General features: G+C 37.4%; 1 protein-coding gene across 12 annotated transcripts in view; it reads right to left on the reverse strand.

Annotated features, from left to right (window-relative positions):
* The window catches only part of LOC5577287, a 570,169-nt gene that overhangs the window by 25,951 nt on the left and 521,939 nt on the right, over positions 1–22,279 (reverse strand). For 11 of the 12 annotated variants that reach the window (XM_021843494.1, XM_021843492.1, XM_021843491.1 and 8 more), the window contains 2 exons: positions 9,733–10,353; positions 8,957–9,160 (listed from right to left, as the gene is read on the reverse strand). In XM_021843494.1, the coding sequence (XP_021699186.1) occupies positions 8,957–9,160; positions 9,733–10,353 (825 nt within the window). The remainder of the gene's footprint in view (positions 1–8,956; positions 9,161–9,732; positions 10,354–22,279) is intronic. The other variant, XM_021843497.1, reaches the window with a different exon arrangement.

The following is a 22,279-nucleotide window of genomic DNA, read 5'->3' on the forward strand; positions in this document are numbered from 1 at the left end:
GCCCTACTGTACGACCAAGTTGATTGGTCGTTATACGAACGTATCACAGCGGAAACCATTCGCTCAGATGTTGAGTGGGACATGGACAGCTTCACGGAGAAGATTATAGCAGCAGTGTCCTGAAGTAAAGGCAGCAATTCGGTGCCAACGAAAGTGTCTGCGCTCGCTTCGACGTCTTCAGCATCTTAATCTGAACCAACCAGAAGCATTGGCGAGTTTCCAGGATGCTAAAGCAGATTTTCGCCTCTGCTTGAATCAAGCTAAGCAGCAATCGTTAGAAGATTTCGTGGCGTAAATATCACCAAGCAGTACGACGCCCGAACTATGGTGCACGGTCAACACATTGCGTGGCAGGTGCGTCCCACTTGGGTTCAGATTGGGTACCACTTGTAATACTGCATTTGGTCCCTTGGTACTGCAAAAGGTGCTCAAGAATGACAGATTGCAGTACACTTTTCACGGCATTCTTGATTTTGCTCTATTACCTTACGTGCCATTAAATTTTGGGCAACTGCAAGGGAGGTCTTTACTTCGTCTTTGTGGTAACCGCCAACATCGAAGAAGCAGCGGAACTAGCGAAGTACTATGGCGAGAGGTCAGTGAATTCAAGCTCCGTCTTTTCAGATGGCAAAACCGGTACGAGAGTCCATGGATTTTTTGCCTGACACCGGCAATGTGTATAATATCGACATCACCCTAGCTGAACTTCTGTGGGCACTCTACAAAGGGCGAGGGGCCTCAAAAGGTGCCGATTCAATAGCGTATCTCTCTGTCTGTAAAGATGACGCTTCTTGGTAAAATGTGGCGAAGTGGCGAGTTTCCTGCCAGCTGGCGGAATGCTATTATCGTTCCCATCCAGAAACCGAATTGCCAGGACTCCGGACCGGCTGCTTTCCGGGCTATCTCGCTCACCAGCGAAGTTGTTTGAGCGCATCATCAACCGTCGTTTGATTACGGAACTAGAGTCGCGTGGGCGACTTGACAAGCGCCAGTATGCCTTCCGTGCAGGACGTGGCACCGATACCCACTTTGCCGAACTGGAAAAAACGCTACCAAATATCGACGAGCACTGCCTAATAGCCTCCTTGGATCTGTCGAAGGCGTAAGACACGACCTGGCGGCACGGAATATTGCGTGGCGAATACGTGGTCGAATGATAAACATCTTGCGAAGTTTTCTCTTGGAGCGAACATTTCAGGTGGCTGTAGGAGGACATCTGTCCCGTGAACACCAGCTAGAGAATGGGGTAGCTCAGGGTTCTATGCTATCTGTATCACTGTTCCTCGCCGCGATGCAGCCAATCTTCCAGTTGTACCCGTCGGAGTCGACGTCCTCTTCTTTGCTGACGATATTCTTCTCGTTGTACGACGGCTTTACACTGAAGGGTTACATAGTAAACTACAGGCTGCTGTGAAAGCAGTCGACAAGTGGTCGAAGAGCGTAGGATGCACCACACAGTCAACAAGCAAAAATACACCGTGAACTAGATCATGTTTATGCGTAAACATGATGGTAGTTCATGGTGTATTTTTCACAGTTCACGTTTTCCAGAACTCTTTTTTGAGCGTGCATATCTGCGACGAAGTCGCACAATTTCTATTCTATTGTCCTCAGTTTTGCATAAAGGTGATCATTTAATTTGTAAATTAAAAAAAAAATCTTAACAAATCTAACAAATCAACTTTGTTTGTATAGTTTTGAATCATGATTCTTCATTGGCATGCAACTCTTCGTTAAGATATTTTCATTAAGGTTTTCTTTTGAATAGTTAAAATAAAACGTTCCAATAACAATAATCAGTGAATTCAGTGAAGCACAACTCTAACTGCCATAATCAAAATACAGATAAAAAAAATAAATAAAAAAATAATTTTTGACGTATTCAAATTATGACAATAGCTTGATGGGCGACGATGAAGGGCAACAAAAGTGTTTAGTTTATATTTTCAAAAGAGATTCTCAGCCTTGGGCTCCTTCATTCCCGAAACAAAAGTACGTTGCCTTCTGCTTGCTATAGTACACGCGATTCGGTTGTGACAACGTAGGCAATTCCAGTTTTAACAGTCAGTTCTCGTTTATTCTTCAAAGATGTAACAAAGTTCCTTATAGAAATTTCGTCGGAATTTCATATGGATTTTTTCGTTGGAGTTTTCAACGGAATTTTCTTTAAAGTTTCCTTAGGAATTTTAATCTGAATTTCCTTCGAAATTCCTTTTAAAAATTTTTATTGGACTTTTCTACGAAATTTCCTTTGAAATTTTCTACGGAATTTTCATCAAAATTGGAAATTTATCCTGAATTTGCTTCGGAATATCCTGTGGAATTTTCTTCGGTATCTGAATGAATGAATGAATTTTCTTTATTTGAGAGACTTTCAGCCCTTGGCTGGTTCGTCTCTTCTTCGGTATCTTTAGAAGTGCCCTTTTGAATTTTTTGTGGTATTTCCTTCGAAATGAAGCGTCCTTCGGAATTTCATTCTGAACTTTTCATTGGAATTTTCTTCGAAATTTACTTCGGAGTTTTTTTATGAGTTTCCTTCGAAATTTGCTTTGGAATTTTCTTTGGAGTTTCATTCCGAATTTCTTCTAGAGTTTGTTTCGGAATTTCCTGTGTCTTTGGTGCTTCCTTCAGAATTGTATTCGAAATATTATTTGGAATTTCTTTCGAAGCATTGGAATTTCCTTCGAAATTTTCCTTGGAGCTTTCTTCGGAAATTCATTTGGATTTCTTTTGGACCTTTGAAATTTAGCGCGGAATATTTTTAGAAATTTTCTTTACAATTTTCTTTGGAATTTCTACAGAGTTTTCTTGAGAATTTCCTTACAAATTTGCTTTGGATATTCCATAGAAAATTCCTTAGAAATTTTCTACGAAATTTCCTTTTAACTTCCTTTTTTCATTGCAATTTGCTTCGGGATTTGCTTTGGAATTTTCTTTGGAATTTCCTCAGAAATTCCCTTCTGAATATGCTTTGGATATTTTTCAGAATTGTCGTCGGAATGTCCTGTGGAATGTGCTTCAAAATTTATTTTAGAATTTCATTCCGTTTTTTTTTAAAATTTTTTTTTTTGGGATTCCCTTATATTTTGAAAGTTTCTATCGAAGTTTCCTTTGAAATTTTTTTTGGAGCTGTGATTTTTTCTTCGAAATTTCCTTAGAAATTCCTTTTTGAATTTCATTCGGAATCTGCTTTGAATTTTTTTATGGAATTTCCTATGGAGTTTTTGGAATTTCCTTTGGAATTTTCCACGGAATTTTCTTCGAAATTTCCATTGGATTTTTTTCGGAATTTCCTTTGGAATTTTCTACGCAGTTTTCGTCAGAATTTCCTCTGAAATTTTCTTCGGAAATTCCGTTGGATTTTTTTTAGTTTCCTTCGGAATTAACTTTGGAATTTCCCTCTAAATTTCCTTAGGAGTATCCTTTAAAATTCCTTTGCAGTTTTCTTTGAGGCTACTTATCAAATTTCTTCAGAATTTCCATTGGAATTCCTTTATTACTTCCTTCAAAATTCTCTTTGAAATTTCTTTCGGAATTTCGTTTGAAGTTTACTTCCAAATTTGTTATAGAGTTTCCTCGAAATTTCCTTTAGAATAACCTTTGGAATTTCCTATGGAGATTTCGGAATTTTATTTAGAAGTTTTGATTGGAATTTTTTACGGAATTTTCCTTTGGACTGTTTTACGTAATTTTCATCAGAATTTCCGTTGAATTTTCTCGGAATTTACTTTGGAATTTCCTTCGAATTGTTTTTTCGGAATTTTCTTAGGAGTATCCTTTAAAATTCCTTAGTATTCTTTGGAACTTCATATTTCATTTACTTCAGAATTTCCTTTGGAATTTCTTCATGAATTTCTTTCAGTAAGTTGCTTCAGGAAGTTATTTTGGATTTCTTTGGAATTACTTTCGGAATTTCCTTCTTCAGTTCTTCAAAATTTTCTTCGGCGTTTCCTTTGGAATTTCTTTCGGAATTTCTTCTGGAATTGCCTTCGGAATTTCCTTTGGAATTCGCTTCGGAAGTTCCTTTGACATTTCTTATGGAATTTCCTTTGCAATTTTTTTTAGAGCTGGCTTCGGAAATTCATTTGGAATTTTCTGCGCAATTTTCGTCCTAGTTTTCTTTGGAATTTGCTTCGGAACATCCTTCAAAAATCCATTCGGATTTATTTTTATGGAATTTCTTTTTGAATTTGCTTTGGAATTTCTTTCGGGATTTGCTTTGGAATTTCGTTTGGAATTTCTTTTGGAGCTACCTTCGGGATTTGATTTGGAATTTTCTACGTTATTTTCGTCGAGATTTGTAATTTGCTTCGGAATTTCTTCTGGAGTTTCCTTCGGAATTCCTTTTGGAGCTTCATGCTAAATTTGATTCGAAATTTCATTGGGAATTTCTTTTGAAGCTTTGAAATCATTTCGGAATTTTCTTCGGAAGTACCTCTATAATTTTCGTTTCCTCTGGAATTTCCTTCGGTATTTCCTTCGGAATTTTCTCTGGAATTTCCTTCGGAATTTCCTCTGTTATTGCCAACGGAATTTCCTCTGGAATTTCATTCGGAATTTCATTTGGAATTTCCTTCCGTATTTCCCCTAGAATATTCTTCGAAATTATCTCTGGAATTTCCTTTGGAATTTCCTCTGAATTTCTTTCGGGATTTTCTCTGGAATTTCCTTCTGAATTTTCTCCGGAATTTCCTTCAGAATTTTCTCTAGAATTTCCTTCGGAATTTCCTCTGGAATTTTCTTCGGAATTTCCTCTAGAATTTCCTGCGAAATGACCTCTGGAATTTCCTGAGAAATTTCGTCTGGAATTTCCTTCGGAATTTTCTCTGGAATTTCTTTCGGAATTTCTACTGGAATTTCCTTCAGAATTTCCACTGGAATTTCCTTCATAATTCCCTCTGGAATTTCCGTTGGAATTTCCTTTGGAATTTCCTTCGATATTTCCTTCAGAATTTTCTCTGGAATTTCCTTCGGAATTTGCAAAACTAAATTGGAAAGGTCACTGAGGCTCAATGCTTGGTCTCTGAGATGAGTGCATCTGAAATCACGAAGTAGCAAGCGGATTTTGTATGAGACGAGGACTCCGAACTGGTTCAGCTTAGTGAAGTGTTGCATTCCGAATGAAAATCACGCAAAACTTTTCAAAAGGACCTTTCTAACTATGAGAGGCTTTCTAAAAAAATTTTTTTGTTGTTAACTAAATTACCTTTACATTTTTCGTCGAACATTACGCAAATATTATGTAGTAGTCCACACCATAATCTTTCGGTCTGTAGATATTAAGATTGAAATTTTTACAATGACACCATAGTTAAGGAAAGTGGACGAGACTTTTTAGAGAAATCATGGTTTCAAACTATACGAAAAATGATGCACCCTAATGGAAAATGAGAGAAACTCCCTAATGAAATATGTTAACAGTGTCCTACGATGATGTTGCATATCAAATGGAACTACAGGCGCACGAATTCAGAGGAATTTAAAGCCTCTCTAAACAAAAATGAAGACAATGGCCTACGATTATAAAAGAGGTGTTAAAATACTAAAAGGATCAAATTCAAAATTTCTTTATTTTTTTCAATTTTCGGCAAACACCAATGGAAAATAAGTGAGCCACCCTAATAAAATATCACGAATCTAATGAAGGAAATGCCCTACGATGATGAAAGAGGTGATAAAATACTATTGTTTTTAACATCCCATTCAAATTATGATTTTTCGACAGAAAGGCCCACCCTAATGGAAAATACGTGAACCACCCTTATAAAATACCACATATTAAATGTAGAAAATGGCTTACGATAATGTGAGAGATGTTCCAATACTATTGTCTTCAATATTCAATAAAAATTATATTTTTTTATTTTTTTTATTTTTTAACAAAAAGGACCACCCTAATGGCAAGTAAATGAACCACCCTAATGAAATATCACATATAATATGCTTTCAGTGGCCACCAATGATATAGGATATGTTTCAATACTATTGCCTTGAATTTCTCAGCAATTGAATCCAAATCGTTCATTTCAAAGTCAATTCACTCCCCCAACTCAAAAATTTACTAAGTCCCAAAAGGCCGATTTAAAAAAAAAAAAATTTCCAAATAACACCAGATCTCGACGTTTCATGCATTTCTAAGACACCTGGCATCAAAAAAAAATTAGATTTCGGAAATTTCATGTACCCCCCCCCCCCCCTCTGGAGATTTTTCATGGGTCAAAAAAGCCAAACTTTGACCGCTTTGGGGGTCCACTTAATGAAGTCCGATTGAGCTCAAATTTAGCATGGGGACTTTTTTCGAGGAGACAAAACTTTTGAGCACTACCATTTTTTGAAATTCGAAAAATCGATTTTCATTGGCACCCTAGTCCACATGCACGTCGAGAGCCAGCACGAGAAACAATCATCGATCGGATCGCTGTTCCGAAGACCAACCGTCTAATGATCTTTGGAATAACCCTGGATCGAACTCTCACGTTCATGTGGGCACGTTGCCATTTGATGTTTTAGCAGTACAATCGTCAGCGTGGACGGCAATTCACATTATGGCAAAGACTCGCGACAATAACAATATCCCCTTGATTCGACGAACATCGGATCGCATGATTAAACTAACGGGAGCAGCGTTCCCCAGTATTGGCTACCTCGGGTTCTATTGTGTTAGGCCGAATGTCGTTAGGCCGAAAGTGTCATTAGGCCGGAAATGGCCGGCAGTTCTAATGAACTGTAAGGTCGAATGGGTAATTAACAGGGATAGGTCAGGATAATTAGCATCACCTAGAAGCCGCCGGATGAATTTTCAGGTCGAATGGATTTTTAGTTGTTAGATCAGGATAATTTGCATTACCTAGAAGCCCACAGTAACCGCTGTGGAATATAACTAGAAAGAACAGCATTTGATTAAAAGAAGAAAAAAACACTGATGAATGGGTTAGCCTTTTGAAATAGTAGTAAATGATCAAATGTTATTTCGGCCTAACGACCCTTTCGGCCTAACGGCATTAGGCCTAACAGCATTCGGCCTAACGACCTGCACCCGCTATCTAGTAAGGCCGAGCGATCGAATGTGGCATGCAAAAAAGCCATCAATTGTGTGGGACGTCAAACGACATATTCGATCCGGTGATCCACCGGAAAGAGTCCGCACAATCTTTCAATGCCGGAATTGACTTCTGATGTTTTTTTTTAATTTCAAATTAATTAATTTAATTAATTTCATAATTTCTCAATTTCAATTTCCCAAGATCCAATTAAGGAATTTTATTTTCATAATTTTGGGTTTTTTACTTGATTTAAACTTTTTTGATTTTTTTACATGTCCTGCCATATAATTTTCATAGCAGGATCGTAAGTGCATTGAAATTGCCTGCTCCTCACATTTTTAAGACGAACCAAGAGTTTAAGAGTACACATTTTGCCCTTTTCCTTCAACAATGGCATTTTGAGAGCATTGACAATATCAAGTTTTGTTTGCAAAGAAATGTTAACATCAAGATAACTATTGATGTATATTTTATATGTATTCCAGTCGACTCGTTAATAAAGGAAAGTGAAGCTGATACGATTAAAAATCGCTTCATGAGATATTTTAAGTGTGACAGGGCATGATCAGAATCAAAACCAGCGTAGTTGACTACAAAGCTGACTTGAGTCGGTTAACACCAAATCAATCGTACAAGAGTGTCTAGAAGAAGAAAAACAAGTAGGGCTACCAGGGTGTTGAATTGAAAAATCATAGTAGCACATCAAATAATTCTTCCGTTGGAATTGCTTTGCAAATTATTCCATGAGAGATGTTTATATGCAGTTATGTAATGTATAGTTTTTCGGTAGTTATTAAACTTTCACTCGGCCGGTTAACAGTAAACCACGAATCATAATTAAACAAGTATGCTATATGTATGTTATTAGCTGTTAGAAAAATAAACAACTCGTCCTCTTTATTATTGAAAAAGAAAAACAATTTACAATATTTTAAAATATATTTGGATCCACTAATCCAATAACAATTTTAAGCCTGATTCGCTGCTGACAAGTAATTTCTTGGCCTATCTTGATGCATGGAAAATTCCTGCAAGGAATCGATCAAGGAAGCGCCTTTTTTCTGATCGCAGTACGCAGTTGAAAAGAGATGTCAGTTCAAACGGAAGTCGCTGTAGTAAATTTCTGCAAGGAATCGGCGAGAAATTTCTTTAGCGATTCCTGTTCAGCAGCACATCAGGCTTTATTATAAAATTGTACACATACTTGGACTGGTTCAGCCACAGTGGTGGTTTTGAACATTGCATCAATAATTTGATTCAATTGTTCAGTTGAAAAATCAAAATCAGAGAGATACATGTTACTAGAAGTAGGTACATTTTAAGTTGGGATTTTACGTTGATGAAGATATGGAATAGATGTTATCTGCGGCGGCATAAGCATCGGTTTTTGAAACAATTTGAACGGTTACCCGTAGGAAGAAAATTTGAAGGGGAGGAATTTAAAAGTTTTTTTTTCCATTGCGAAGTTCAAGAAAAAATAAGTTGTTTTATCAACAAAAACAGGCAAAAACCGTTGCAATCTTCTATCACCACAATGAGTGCTTTGTTTAATAAGGTTGAGTTAGGTTAACTGCTTACAAGCAGGTAATTTCAATTCGTCTGTTAGTAATCAGAACTGCTGCAAATCTGCTTTGTACTAACAAAATGTTATTACGAGCTTAATTCATTTTACCAAACTAAAAATTTTACTAGATATTATAAATTAGTGTAATGTCTGGAATGATACCAGTAAGAAACTAAAAGAAGGACATCTTGACCCATGAAAATTGGCCGATAGAAAAATGAAAGAAGTGTTTTAATAAACACTTGAATGGGACAGAGAATACAGTCCTAGTAATCATAAAAGTTGGGATTCAAGAATGATAGTGTTTAACTGGAAACAATTCGTTGAATGCCGCACAAAAATACCATACCTCAGTACTAACAACAGCCGGTTGCACGTTACCGGACTGCTGCCGTCCGGTGGGAACAGCAACCGTCGTGGGTTCCTCTTCGATCTCATCGTCATACTCTTCGTCGTAGTTCTCGTAGTCTTCCTTAGGTTCTTGCTGTTTCACGGGAGTATTGCTGTTCCTACTGCTGCTGCTACTACTACTTACGGTTGGTTCAGTGGTAGCCTGTTTTTTTGTAATAATCATATTTGGGAAATAGAGAAAACGAAATCGATTAGCGTAAATTCTTAGGTTGTAATCTAGAACAAAAGAAAATTGACATTTAGAAAATGAAGGTACGAATAAAGCGATTGAACTTTTTGTTTAAAAATTAAGAGAATATTACATGAAATGATAAGTGTAACTAACAGAAAGGGGTTTGAAAAAAAGCGTTTAAATGATAATTACAGATATAATTACAAGAACCCAGGATAAATAATTTACTATTTACATTAAATTACAGAGTTAGTTTGATGAAATAATACCAAGAAAAAAAAAATTTTTACAAAAGTTTTTGAAGCCATAAAAAACTGCGTCCTTAAAATTATCTTCGATGTGGCAAAATATAAGTTAAGTTGCATTAAATTGCTATCTTCATTTAGTATTGGGTGCATATTTGAAATAACTTTCGGTCAGCAAAGCTTGTCAAAAAGACGGGTTGTAGCTTGTTTCGCACGTTTCGCTTTCTCAAAATAAACTTGCACTAGCGTTCTAATGTAATCGAAAACAATGAAAGTTGGAGTCTAACAAGTCGCTACCTTTGGTTCAAGACTAGTAGTAGTAGAAGAGGTAGTCATAGCAGTGTCACTAGTAGCAGCTGTGGTAGTTTCAACCAAAACCACACTTGGCGCTGTTACGAGTTCAAGCTGTGTTGTAGTAGGCGGTGGTGTCCCTGTTGTTGCTGTTGTAGTGATTACTGCCGGAGTTGTAGTAACAGGAAGAGACCGAGGCAACGATTCGACCGTCGGAGTCGTAGGGATATCACTGACTGTGATGGTAGCCTCCATTTCTGTTTCCGTCGTTGTTCTAACAGTTGTTGATACGGTTGGGGTTGTTGGAGCAGCAGTGCTCGTGGTAGCAGCCGGGGCTGCTGGGGCTACTGAATTGGGAAGTTCCGTGATTATGACCGTATCTTCGTATTCGTCTTCTTCCTCTTCGACTTCGTCTTCTGCGTTGGTTTCTTCATCTAATCCGAATGACAGATCTGGGCGGTTCAAGGATGTGGTGGTGGCCACGTTCTTGAACTGACTGGTGATCGTTTGGGAATCGGTCGGTATCGAAGCCGCAGAGGTTATAGATATTGTGGACGAGGCCGTGACCGGAGAAGTTCCCATCGATGACAGTAGTACGGTTGGTAAGTCCTCTTCTTTATCGGCCGTCTAGAGGATGATGAGTTGGATCAAGTTGATTGTATTGTTGAATAGGACGGTTTTGAGACGATCGTTTCCGACAGGTTTGAAGTTTGTTTAGTTTTCGTGGGTGGTTATTATAGACCATTGAGGGGGTAAGGTGGATAGAATTGAACAGGGGATTCGTTATTTCATCTTCATCGATTGTGGTCATAACTTGGTTATTAAGGGTGGAGGTTGCATTCTGAGAACATGGTACGTAGGTTTGTAGCAATAGGGGACACTACAAATCATCGACGGGTGCTGTGTAGTTGCAAAGGTAGTGGTGTCGGGTATTATCAAGGTGCGATTCGGTGCCGGGTCAAGCTATAACAGCGTGCAGCAATCAAACTTCAACTTCACTTTCTACATCATGCAAAAACATTTTTTAAATAATGAATAAGGATAATAGGAAAACACTACATTTATCAAAATACACAATAGAAAAGTGTTCAAATATGTTGTTTATGATCTAAACTACTCATGAGCACATGCAGTAGACAAATCAAAGCCACGTATCAAATTTTCAAGAGCACAAATCTAGAGAACCCAATTATGTTTCATTTGAAAATTTCAATCGACTATTCAGCGAGTATTCAAGCGATAAAATTTGAGTGTCCATAGTTTTGCGCTTTAGGAAATTACGAGTGTGGCTTCTGTTGATCTTCACCTTAGTTGTGCGTTCGTAGCCGATGCGAATATTTTAATTCTTGTAGTGTAGTGTCGCAGTTACTTCTAAACGTTTTGGTGTTTTCAGCACGATCATCCCTTGGACAATTATGGAAATTCGTGCAGAATGCAGCAATACAATTAGAAGTATTTGCGAGATCTATACGCATTTTTAAAGGTTTTCAAGATCGTCGGTGCTAGAATTTAATGCAAAGTACCATAGTACATATTTCACAAGATGATACTGCTTATCAGCTTAAGTTTCTATAAGAGCCTTCATGTTTATGGACTGAGAGCCTTCTTTACATTCTGGGGACGGACCTGGTGTAGTGGTTAGAACACTCGCCTCTCACGCCGAGGACCTGGGATCGAATCCCATCCCCAACATAGTCACTTATGACGTAAAAAGTTATAGTGACGACTTCCTTCGGAAGGGAAGTAAAGCCGTTGGTCCCGAGATGAACTAGCCCAGGGCTAAAAATCTCGTTAATAAAGTCAAATCAATCAAATCAACCTTCTTTACAGTGAACAGTGATTCCAAGCCCCACGCTCAAAATCAGTAGATCCTAGAATTGTAGATGAAGAATGAAGATTCATAGCGTCCACAGCAAACCAGAAGGTATAAAGTAAATCACCTTTCGAGAATATGAGTTTTGTAAGGAACTGTTTATGACCTTCGTAGACAAAGATTTGAGTGCCTCAGACTTTTTTTTTACGAATTAGATATATCAGTAAGGAGTGGTTTATGGTTCAAAGAGATCAATTCCAAATTTCATCAAAGGTTTAAGCCTACATATTTGGACGTTAGGTTTAAAACTTAGTTCTTAGTTGTGAAAACTTATTCATAGTTAACCTAATCAATTCTATTCTCATACCGTTCCAAGCTTAAACAGTCCTCAACATGCACCTACAGATAAATGGAAGACTGGTAGTTATGTGTCGTTTACATTTAACATACATTTTAAGACGTTACTTAATACAAACCAAACTACAAGGAAAGCCACGAATTTTGATGACGAAGGCCACAATAAGCTGACAAAAAGCAACAGTTAAGTAGGAACCCAGTAAACCACGGAGGAAGGCATGCATAAATGTTTATTGAGAATCAAAATTGCACAAAATTTGATGTTCTCAATGATTGAATGTCTCTCTATGCACTAAAACTTCGATTCACGAAGACATTTGTTTACGTAAATTCAATTTACGTAACTTTTTTTACGAAGCTCGTAAACTGTGTTAATAGTTGTTGTGTGTTTGTTGTTTGTGTTAATAATGTTGTTTGTTTTACACTTTTGCTTTGTGTTTTAGTTAAGATGTGTTTAATATATAAATATTAACCCGTACAGGCTTGAGTGATAGTTTTCGGTATCAGTTATAATGTGGTCTCCATATCAAATAATTTTATGAAAAACGCATTAGTGTGAACCTTTTGAGAAACGATTGAATTGAATAATCATGTTTCCTGGAATTTGATTGACCCTACAAATGACCATTATCGGGTCCCCGGGACGCCTCAAATTTACTATAAAGTGACCAATTTGTATCTAATCTTCTATACCAAGCTTATGGGAACGCATTTTAATGATTAATTAATTATTTCCACTGTTTGATCTCCACTTTTCAAAATTTGCAACGATTTAGTATCCAACCAGTGTATAGTCGGTTCTCCAGGACCGGACCTAATGTCCGAGTGGCTACATCCGGTAAATTGTAATTGGACCGTTTAGAATTTACCGGATGTGAACTCTTCATTCATGTTGAATATCAGATTTTAATGATTTATGCAAATCTAAATGATTGTCATTGCATCTAAATAAAAATAACTTGACATGTCCACAAGAATAGCTCTTTCACTGGACCTGACTCGCTGAATCACTAGAATAACTCCGGCTACAGGAATATTCCCGAGTTATTCAGGATACTTCTAGAAACTAGATATGTTTGGAGTAATATGGTTCAAAATGCCACTTTAAGGGTCTGTGCCGTTTTCTCGTAATAAGATCCACATTTTAAGGGCCTTTCAAATTTCTCAGTGTTGCTTTACTATATTTGGTAGTAACCATCATGGAAACCTTTTCCAAATTTGAGCTTTTTTATGGTTTTGAAACGTGTCGAGAAGTTGAAGAAAAAATGGGGTGTTCAAAATGACCGAATAGACCGAATAGTAAAACACTGTTGAATTTCGCCGAGAAATCGAAGGAAAATTTATGAGTTTATGTCCAAGGGTTGTAGCGGAAACTATTATTTTCTGCTAAACACAGTTGACTAGAAAATCCTGAAGGTTCGTTATGTAATGTTTTTCTCTACATGAATGTTACACTCGAGACAAACGCAAATCCGTAAGACAGCAAAACACAAGTGAGGGAAACGACTGAGAATAACCAATGTTGTTTCCCGTTGACGAGGGTTTGATGATGAATGCGACGAAAACGTAGGATTTCAACGTCATAGTAAAAATATGACATTGCTAGGCTGCCTGATCCGTTAAGCCGTAGCAAAACACAATAATTTGGGAGAATATCCGGAAAAGTCATAAATATGGCTGAATATCCTGTTCTCCCTGGTTCGTTCAAAATTTAAAGGATTTAATTTCGTTGAACAAACTTTTCTGTTCGGAAATTTCACGTTCTTTACTCAATTCCATTATTCCATTCATGGTAGGCACTGCTATCGCAGTGCTATCAATTACCAACGTCGGACTAAAAAGCGAACCGGCTACAATCAATTTCCGATTAAATAACCATCGGACATGAGTATCCCTGTTCTCTCAGCGTACGGTATTGATTCGATTCACCAACAGAAAAACGCACATTGCTCAACATGAAATAAAAAAGAGAGGTTGAAATGTAAATAAAACATGGCTCGAGGGAACGACCCATTGGCTAGTGAGAACAGACACAAAAAAACTACAATTACACGCAATGATGTCGATGATAATTAAATGCAAAGAATTGGAATGAAAAAAAAACCGGGGTGTTTAATCGAGTGTAGATCACAGCTTGTTGGTTAGCTGGCAAAATGGAGCACTTTGGGCACAAAGAGTAGGCGATGACAATTGGAGCAAATTAAAACCGACAAAATATTTAAATTGGTCATAAATGATAGACGAAGTAGGCCTACTAGCCTGCAGAGTGGATGGAGAATACAGTGTTTATTTCTGTTGTATTTTTGTATACGATTCCCAGATCAAAAGCCGTTCTAGAGCAAACTGCGTTCGTCCTGGATGGAATTCACAACATTCACGGTGTACTACATTGAGAAGGTGATATATTCCGAAAACTGACAGCTACTTGACGACGTCATTCCTATCCACCTCGAACAGATTTGCGAAAAAAAATGATCTAGTGGTCCGAAAGATATATGGTACGATAGGAGTGACGTCACATGTTTACAATCAAACTTGATATTTACATCAGTGAAGAGCCTGCCTTGTTAATTTTTATGCCGTGACAACATTAAGTTATGTGCGCTTCACGTGGCACACCCGGGTACATTTAATCACATTTTCCTGACTCAAAGAGCAACGTGTGTGCTTGGCGGAAATTTCCGAGCCAAGAGTTTGCAGAGCGAAGTATAATATGCCCATGGGATGAGCAGAGCATCACCGAGAAAAGTTTTTCCCCTCTCACCAAGAGCCAAGAAGGTCGTGGAAAATTTGATTTCTGTGTTTAACTTTGTACTTTAGGGGAGTATGTTTGATGTTGGTCATTAAAAGCTTGAAGCTACATGGTGGTTGTTAAGAGAAGTACGTCCATTTTCATCAGAAAAGCAGAAACCTAGGAAAAAATATTGTAGCGTTTTCAGTTCTATATAAAAACTGTTTTGTCGATTTTCTAAGAAGAATCGGTATCAAAATCTTCACGTGATTTTTTTAACGAGTTTACCATGCCCACACAGTTACGGATCACCCACAGTGACGGATCAATTTGACGTTCAACATCGGATAACTCGCTCAAAACATAAACGTTGACGTAAAAAAATTTTTCCCATGTTATACTATTAGTCCCATGGCCATTTGTAATGTTAAGCACAACATTCAACCGCTAAATAACGGTGTATTTGACAAATGTTTAGTTGGTACCACACAGCTATCATTATATGGTCGTTTTCTGTAAGAAGTGCCGTCAGCATTCATAAGCTCCCACAGTTACCACCTGTTACCAAATTTTATAGCATAAAACATGCTTGTTCGTTTCGATTTAGTATGAATTTATCTTTGGAAATCATTTTTCTTGATTGTTGATTCTAAATACCGAATATTAGCACTTCTAACTAGTGATCCATAGTATGGGTCAGGAAATGATTGTTTACCACGGTTATGGATCACTTCCAAAGAATGTAGATTTCTGCCATTTTATGCACTATTGTCGACATTTTCAGACAATAGGATAAATCTAATAAAACATCAAGCTTTGTAAATTTCATTTTTAGTAGATAAAAATGGGTGGAAAACTTGGTGTGGGGCGAAAACAGTTCATGTATCAGTTACTACAATGCAGTATCACAAAAAAGGGCATTTTACCCTTGTTCCCAGCTCTAACACTGCTTTTTTTTGCAGTAATAAGTGACACATTGTTAACTTTCGACAAATCATGCAATACAGATGTATTGAGTTGAAAATCTCTTGATTTTGCGCACTGATCCGTAATATGCCACAATTTGATCCATAATATGAAAATTGATCCACAATATGGTTTTCAGAAACCGATACAATTTTCAATTTTCATGCAATCCTATGTAAATATTACACTCAAAACAGTTTACTAACCAAAGTTCCAATTTGAAAAGATTCAATTCGTGCTTTTAAATTACAATTTTATGTTTTCTATGTCATTTTATTGAATTTTATAGGTTGGACTCCACACTATTTGATCCATTACTGTGAGGTCATGGTATTCCAAATTACAATGAAACTTTTGGTAAACCCGGAACTCGTCGTTTTGGTTTGGAAGAAAGAAAATATCTGAGAATTGATAAGTATGATACGTTTTATCTAACTGTTTAATATAAAAGTATAGTTCAGATTCAGTCAAAAAGTCTTTTGCTAGTTGATGTGGGGTATGAACTCTGCATACTATTTCATAAGCTGGCTACAAATTGTAGCCAATGATAACCAAACAAAGGACACAACAGGACATAATATAACTCGACTATTCAACTAATCTCTAGATAAACATTGTGTCTAAAAACATATCATATTTTTGTAGCGATGACACAGAAACAAACACGGATAACCCGGATAACAGACATCAGTTGGAATAGGGTGACCAAAACAACGAGTAGTAAAAAGAAAGGCGCCCAGGGCTGACACCATTACATTCACATTATGTTTTGTGTCACGAGGGCAGGCAATCACATCCGACAGAAGTGGAAGAAAAACAGTCACTGACAGATTATTCCTTATGTGGGGAAAAACATTCATCGGGAGACAAGTGGGTGCGAACATAGATAGAGGGAGTGCACATCGGAAACATCGAGGGCTTCTTTTTGAGGTGACCGAGGACTTTGTATATCAAAACTTGAAAGTCAGAAAACTTGTTTTGGAGTAATATTTAAAGAATTCAAGTTTGAATGTAATCATAATACTGGTTTATTCACAAGAATTTGAAATTCTTTTCTCTAAATTTTAGAGAAAAATGGTCTGGTCCAAACCATTTTAGATGACCAAAGCAGTTTTTGAATGATAAGTTTTGCTATTCCCAATTAGATGTCGCTTTTATTATTGCCCGCAATAACGTTCTTGATATACAACTTCTTCGGTGTAACCCTAAGTGGAGAAGGCACATCATCGTACATGGAATAGAGCACATTTGCACAGAAAGGGGATCCATTCTGCAGGAAACGAGTATCGTCATCATCGCCTATCGAGTTGTGTATTTTTGCGGATCTCCCATCATCGGATGGATGGTGTTGTTTTGCTTTTTTTGCCCTCTGTCGCAAACAGTTGCCCCAAACAGACAGACCCTATCTGATTTTCCGAGCTTTTTCGACGCCCGCCCAGGAATCGTCCTCTTCTTCTGTTGAGCCGTCTGCCGTAATTGTGTGACACGATGACAGACGGGATGACGACAACCGAATTGATACGCTTCCTGTCGCTCTGTGGCTGGCGATGTTTTCCGACTTCTCCAACCTCTGAGCCCCTCGGAAAATGGGACGAGCAACGAGAACAAGTGGGAGTTGATTTCCCCAAGTTGATGTTTTGATGGCTTGGAGCGTGTTGTCACGATATTGAGTTGCTTATGTAATTATGAATGTTACTCAATTTGGGAAGAGCGTTTCGCTTGTTATTATGAGTTGTTCATTATATTCCCACGTCTTCTTACATCCAACCTAGAGAAGTGTTACAACATATCGGTTGTAGAAAGAATTTGAATTATTTAGTAGAATTAGGTATTAACGTATTCCTAATTTATGTTTCAAATTGAACCAGAAAGAAAATTTTCAAAAGTTTTGGTGTCCTGAAGGTACCTAAAACGCACTTGAAATTTGTACTATAATTACATTTGAATTATTTGTAATATCAAAGGTAGAATATTGAAACGTAATAATTTTTTGTTAACTTAGAAAAATGAGCTCGTTAAAAATCGTTAAACGACCCTATTGACTCCTTTTCCCGAGCAGCCTAGATAGTCGCGTTGTCAGTAACGGTTGTTTCAATTGGCTAAAGAACGGTGCACAATGGATACGTTGCGTTTTGCGTTTGAGTTTGCGTTTATCAATCCGTTTGATCCGGTTTGTACTAAAATGGAAAACGTACGCAAAACGGATAATCAACGCACAATCAATACATTTGGATGCAGTTAACCTGTTGAAATCATTTTTTTTATTTTTCCTAATTTTAAAGTTTTGCATCAAGTAGATGCTGATCCGAGTCGAATTAAGAACTTCATAGGAAATTAAACACCACCATCAAGGTTCCTGAGAAATCACAGTAAAGATTTGATTGATGCCTTGGAAGGTGTTAGGAGGGATTATTTGATAACTCCTCAACACGTCTTGGATCCCTGAAACAATCCGCAAAAAACCATAGACGAAGTTCTGGGAAACGAAAGATTTCTACAACCGATCCGTCAATACGTACTTGGCCAACAGGTTAGATAACATCGTTCGGGGTGATATTGACCCACTCGGGGTGACTTTGGGCCACTATTTTTACAGCAAACCAAAACTAGAATAATGAAAACAATGAGGCAAGCTTCAAGAATATGTTATGCATAGCCACTAAAAGGACTAGTTTTCATACTAGCCATGAGATGCATCGAAAATGGCAATTAAAGTCACCCCAAATAGTGGTATCTTTCGAGAGATTCCTCGAGTGATTGCTGGAAATTTTTTTCAAATAACTAATCGTAGCGGAAATGCCTAGAAATATTTTACGACGAATTCATGAAAGCTATTAGATGTGGTCTCATAGGAATTTATGTACTCTAGGGGAAATTTTTGATTAAATTTTTCAAAGAATTCAAAAATTTCAAAAACTTCAAAAAAGATGCTTGAATTAATAGTAGGATTTTTTCTATAGATATCTTAAGAGGTATTTATAGAGAGCTTCTAAATAGTATGTTATGTATTACTCAAAAAGCCGAAGCGATAAACGTGCAGCTATTCAGCATGACCATCCGAGGGTCGTGGTTTCGAATCCCGACAGTCGACGGTCTTTTCGCAATGGACATTTTCTTGACTTCTCAGGATGCAAAAATCGTCAAATGACAAAGAATGCTCTCAGTTCATAATTGTGCAAGTGCTAATAAGAACACTAAGCTTAGTAGCAAGCATTGTCCCAGTTGGGGATATTTAAAAGGAATGCTGCTGACTTCCTCAGGAAAAACAAGATCTGACCTAGATAAATTTTGAGAGCAAACCAGAACAAAATTACCGCAGGAACGTTTGAAAGAACTACAGAAGAAACTTATGAAGGAATTCCTGAAAAAAAAAACTTCAATAGCATCTCTCAGTAAAATGCAACTCCAAATGGAACTCCTAAAGAAATTCCAGGAGCACTTTCCAGAAACAACTCCATGATGAATCTCCGGAGCTACTTCGTGAAGAATTTCACAACCTTCAAAACCGATTTATGTTGATGCAACCGTTTGACCGACTGTCAAAGCTCGTTGCAGCAACACTATATTTCTTCGCATGTTTTGAAATATCTGGGCAGCTATCTAGTGGATATGTGATTGTTATTTTATTCGAATTCTGTGACTGGGGGATTATTTCTACGATTTTTGGGAAATAATCGTAGAAGGAAAGAGCAGACTTTCAAAATTAAGGTACCGGAACAAATAGATACTGTTGAGGAATTCCAGTTACAATCCGCAAAAAGTATTCCGGCAACACTCTAAAATTATAAGGAATCTCTGTTGAGGGTTATTCTGAATAGTCATCAATATGAGAATGGCTTTAGGAATTTCTTTAAACATTTTTCCGTAATCTTTCGATGCTTATAGTTATTTTACGTTGAAGTTTTTCCAGGAATCCATTAGCTGTAATAGGGATTCCTCCAGAAATTCTTCCTGGAGTTGTACCAGGAATTTTATCAATAATTCCTCTATACATTTATTCACAGATTCCACCAGAAATTCTTCCCTGAAAATTCTTCAAGCATACCTTCAGGTGGAATTCTTCCAGAGATTCTTTCAAAGGTTGCTCTACAAATTATTCATTATTTCCTTTAATGATTCCTTTAAAGATTAATTTAAAAAATCCTCAAGTGACTCCTTCAACAACTCTTCAGGGCTTACTTCAAGGCTGCCTCCAAGAATTTCTGAAGAGATTGCTATAACAATAACTTCAAGAATTCCTTTAGAAGTTAGTTCCAAGGATTCCATCGCGCATTCCTCTTAGGATTCCTCCTTAAATTCCACTAGGAGTAGCTTCAGAAATTCCACCAGGAATTATTTTATAAATTCTTCATTGTACCCCTGAAGAAACCCTACGAGGCATTCGTCCTGGGATTCCTTTAGAAATTACTTGAAGGATCTACCAACAATTTCTCCGAGGATTCCAAAAGGAATCTATTCATCAATTTCTTTCAGTATTTTTTCCAAGGAATTTACCAGGAATCGACTTAGATAATGCTGTAGGAACTCCTTCAGGGATCGCTTTAAAGTTCTTTCAAAGTTATATGAAGGAATTTCTCCAGGAAATTCTCTGGGAATTTCTCCAGTGTTTTCTTTGTTGATTCCTCCAAGGATTTTTCAAGACATTGCATTTCAAGACATTGCTCCATTGATCAATATTTCCAAATTTTCCCAAAAATACTTCCAGGTGCTACTTTAGGGGCTTAACCCCTGAAGAAAATGCTTTGTTTAATACTTTGAGTAAATATAAGTGGAATCCCTGGAGGAATAAGCTTTTGGAATTTTGCAGAAGATTCCTGATGGAATACCTAGGATAGAAAAAGAAAGAATCTATAGTTCAATCCTTCGTGGATTTCCTGATTGATTCTTTCGTGGAAATATTGATGGTTTTTCAGAAAAAAAAATCTTGTGGACTCTTTGTAATATTTTTTAATGAATTCCATGAAAAACTCTGGTATATTTTTCTGGTGGAAATTCTGATAATGAAATAATTAAAGGAAATACTGGTGAAGTCTCTGAAGGAATTACTAGTGGAATCTTTACAGAAAATTGTGTCAAATCTTCGATATGACAGTCACTGGAGGGTATACTGGTGGATTCCCAAATCACTAGTCAAATCCTTATATTCTCCAGTAAAATCGCTTGAGGAACTCCTGAATACCCCCCAAGAATATCTGGAGATATTCCACGGAAAATTCTTTAAAAAAATCCGGGAGGAACCTCTTGAGGATTTCTGGGATTAATTCTATAAGGATTTCCGGGAGGAATCTCTTAATGGAATCACTTGAATAATACCGGTAATGAAAGCTTATAAAAAATTTCTGGTAAAATCTCTGGAGGAATTCCAGATTAACTTCAAGAGTCCTTGGAAATATTCTGGGGGGAATTCCTTTAGGCATTCCGAGATTAATTCCTTGAAGAATTTCGGGAGGCACCCCTTGATTAATTCAGGGAGAAATCCCTTGAGAATTTCCAAGAAGAATCCTTCAAGGTATTCCGTGAGGACTCCATTGAAGAGTTCCTGGAGGAATCTCTTGAGGAATTCCCTAGAGAAACCCCTGGAAGAAAATTCTGGTAGAATTCCTTAGAGGAATTCTTGAAGGAACGAATCCTGATGGAATCCTCTAAAGGAACTCGTAATGCAATCACTATAGGAACTCCTGATGAAATCCCTGGAGGAGTTCCTGATAAGATTCCCGATGGCAATCCTGATAGAATTCCTAGAGAAACTCTTTATGATATCTCTAGAAGAAATCCTGATTGAGTTTCACGAGTAACTCCTGATATAATCTATGAAGGAACTTCTGAAAGAATCTCAGGACGAATTGCAAGTTGAATCACTGAAGCAACTCTTGACGGAATCTCTGGAGGAACTCCTGATGGAATCCCCATAAGAACTTTGATGGAGATCCTAGAGGTACTCTCTATAGAATCCCTATAGGAACTCTTGTTGGAATCCTTCGAGGAATTCCTTAAGATATCCTGAAAGGTACTCCAGATGGAATCATTGGAGAAACTTCTGATGAAATCCTTAGAAGAACTCCTGATGGAGATCCTAGAGTAACTCCTGATACCCTGAAGGAATTCGTGGTGTAATCACTGAAGGAACTCCTAATGGAATCTCTTAAGGAACTTCTGATGAAATACCTGGAGGAATTCCAGATGCAATCCCTGAAGGAACTCCTGTTGGAATCCCTCGAAGGACTGCTTATGACATCCCCAGAAAAACTCTTGATGGAATCCCTAGATAAATTTCCGATGGAATCCTTAGAGGAACTTCCTCCTGAAAGAACTCGTGTTTAAATACCTATAAAATCAACTGATCCCTAGAATAACTACTGATCAAATCTCAGTAGGTAGCTTTTGAAGAAGCATGTCCTCTGCGGTGAAGTCTGTGAAGACTACCAAGAGGGACCCCATGGTAGAATTCCGATCTGACTAGACTCAGGAAACAATGTAGAAGGAGTTGGAACAGACGCTGTTCAGCTGGATCAGGGTCGTTAAAGTCGGATCGCAAGGCTTACAAGAAGGCTCTTCGTTCAGCTGAACGATTCTGCTGGAAAATTTTTTGTACAAATGTATCCAGTTTGAGTGAAGTTAGTCGGCTGATCAAAACCCTTGCAAAATCTAAGGATTTCCAAATGACCGAAATTCGCTTACATAATGGT

The sequence above is a fragment of the Aedes aegypti genome, chromosome 2, assembly GCF_002204515.2.
Source record: "Aedes aegypti strain LVP_AGWG chromosome 2, AaegL5.0 Primary Assembly, whole genome shotgun sequence".
Classification (NCBI taxonomy): domain Eukaryota; kingdom Metazoa; phylum Arthropoda; class Insecta; order Diptera; family Culicidae; genus Aedes; species Aedes aegypti.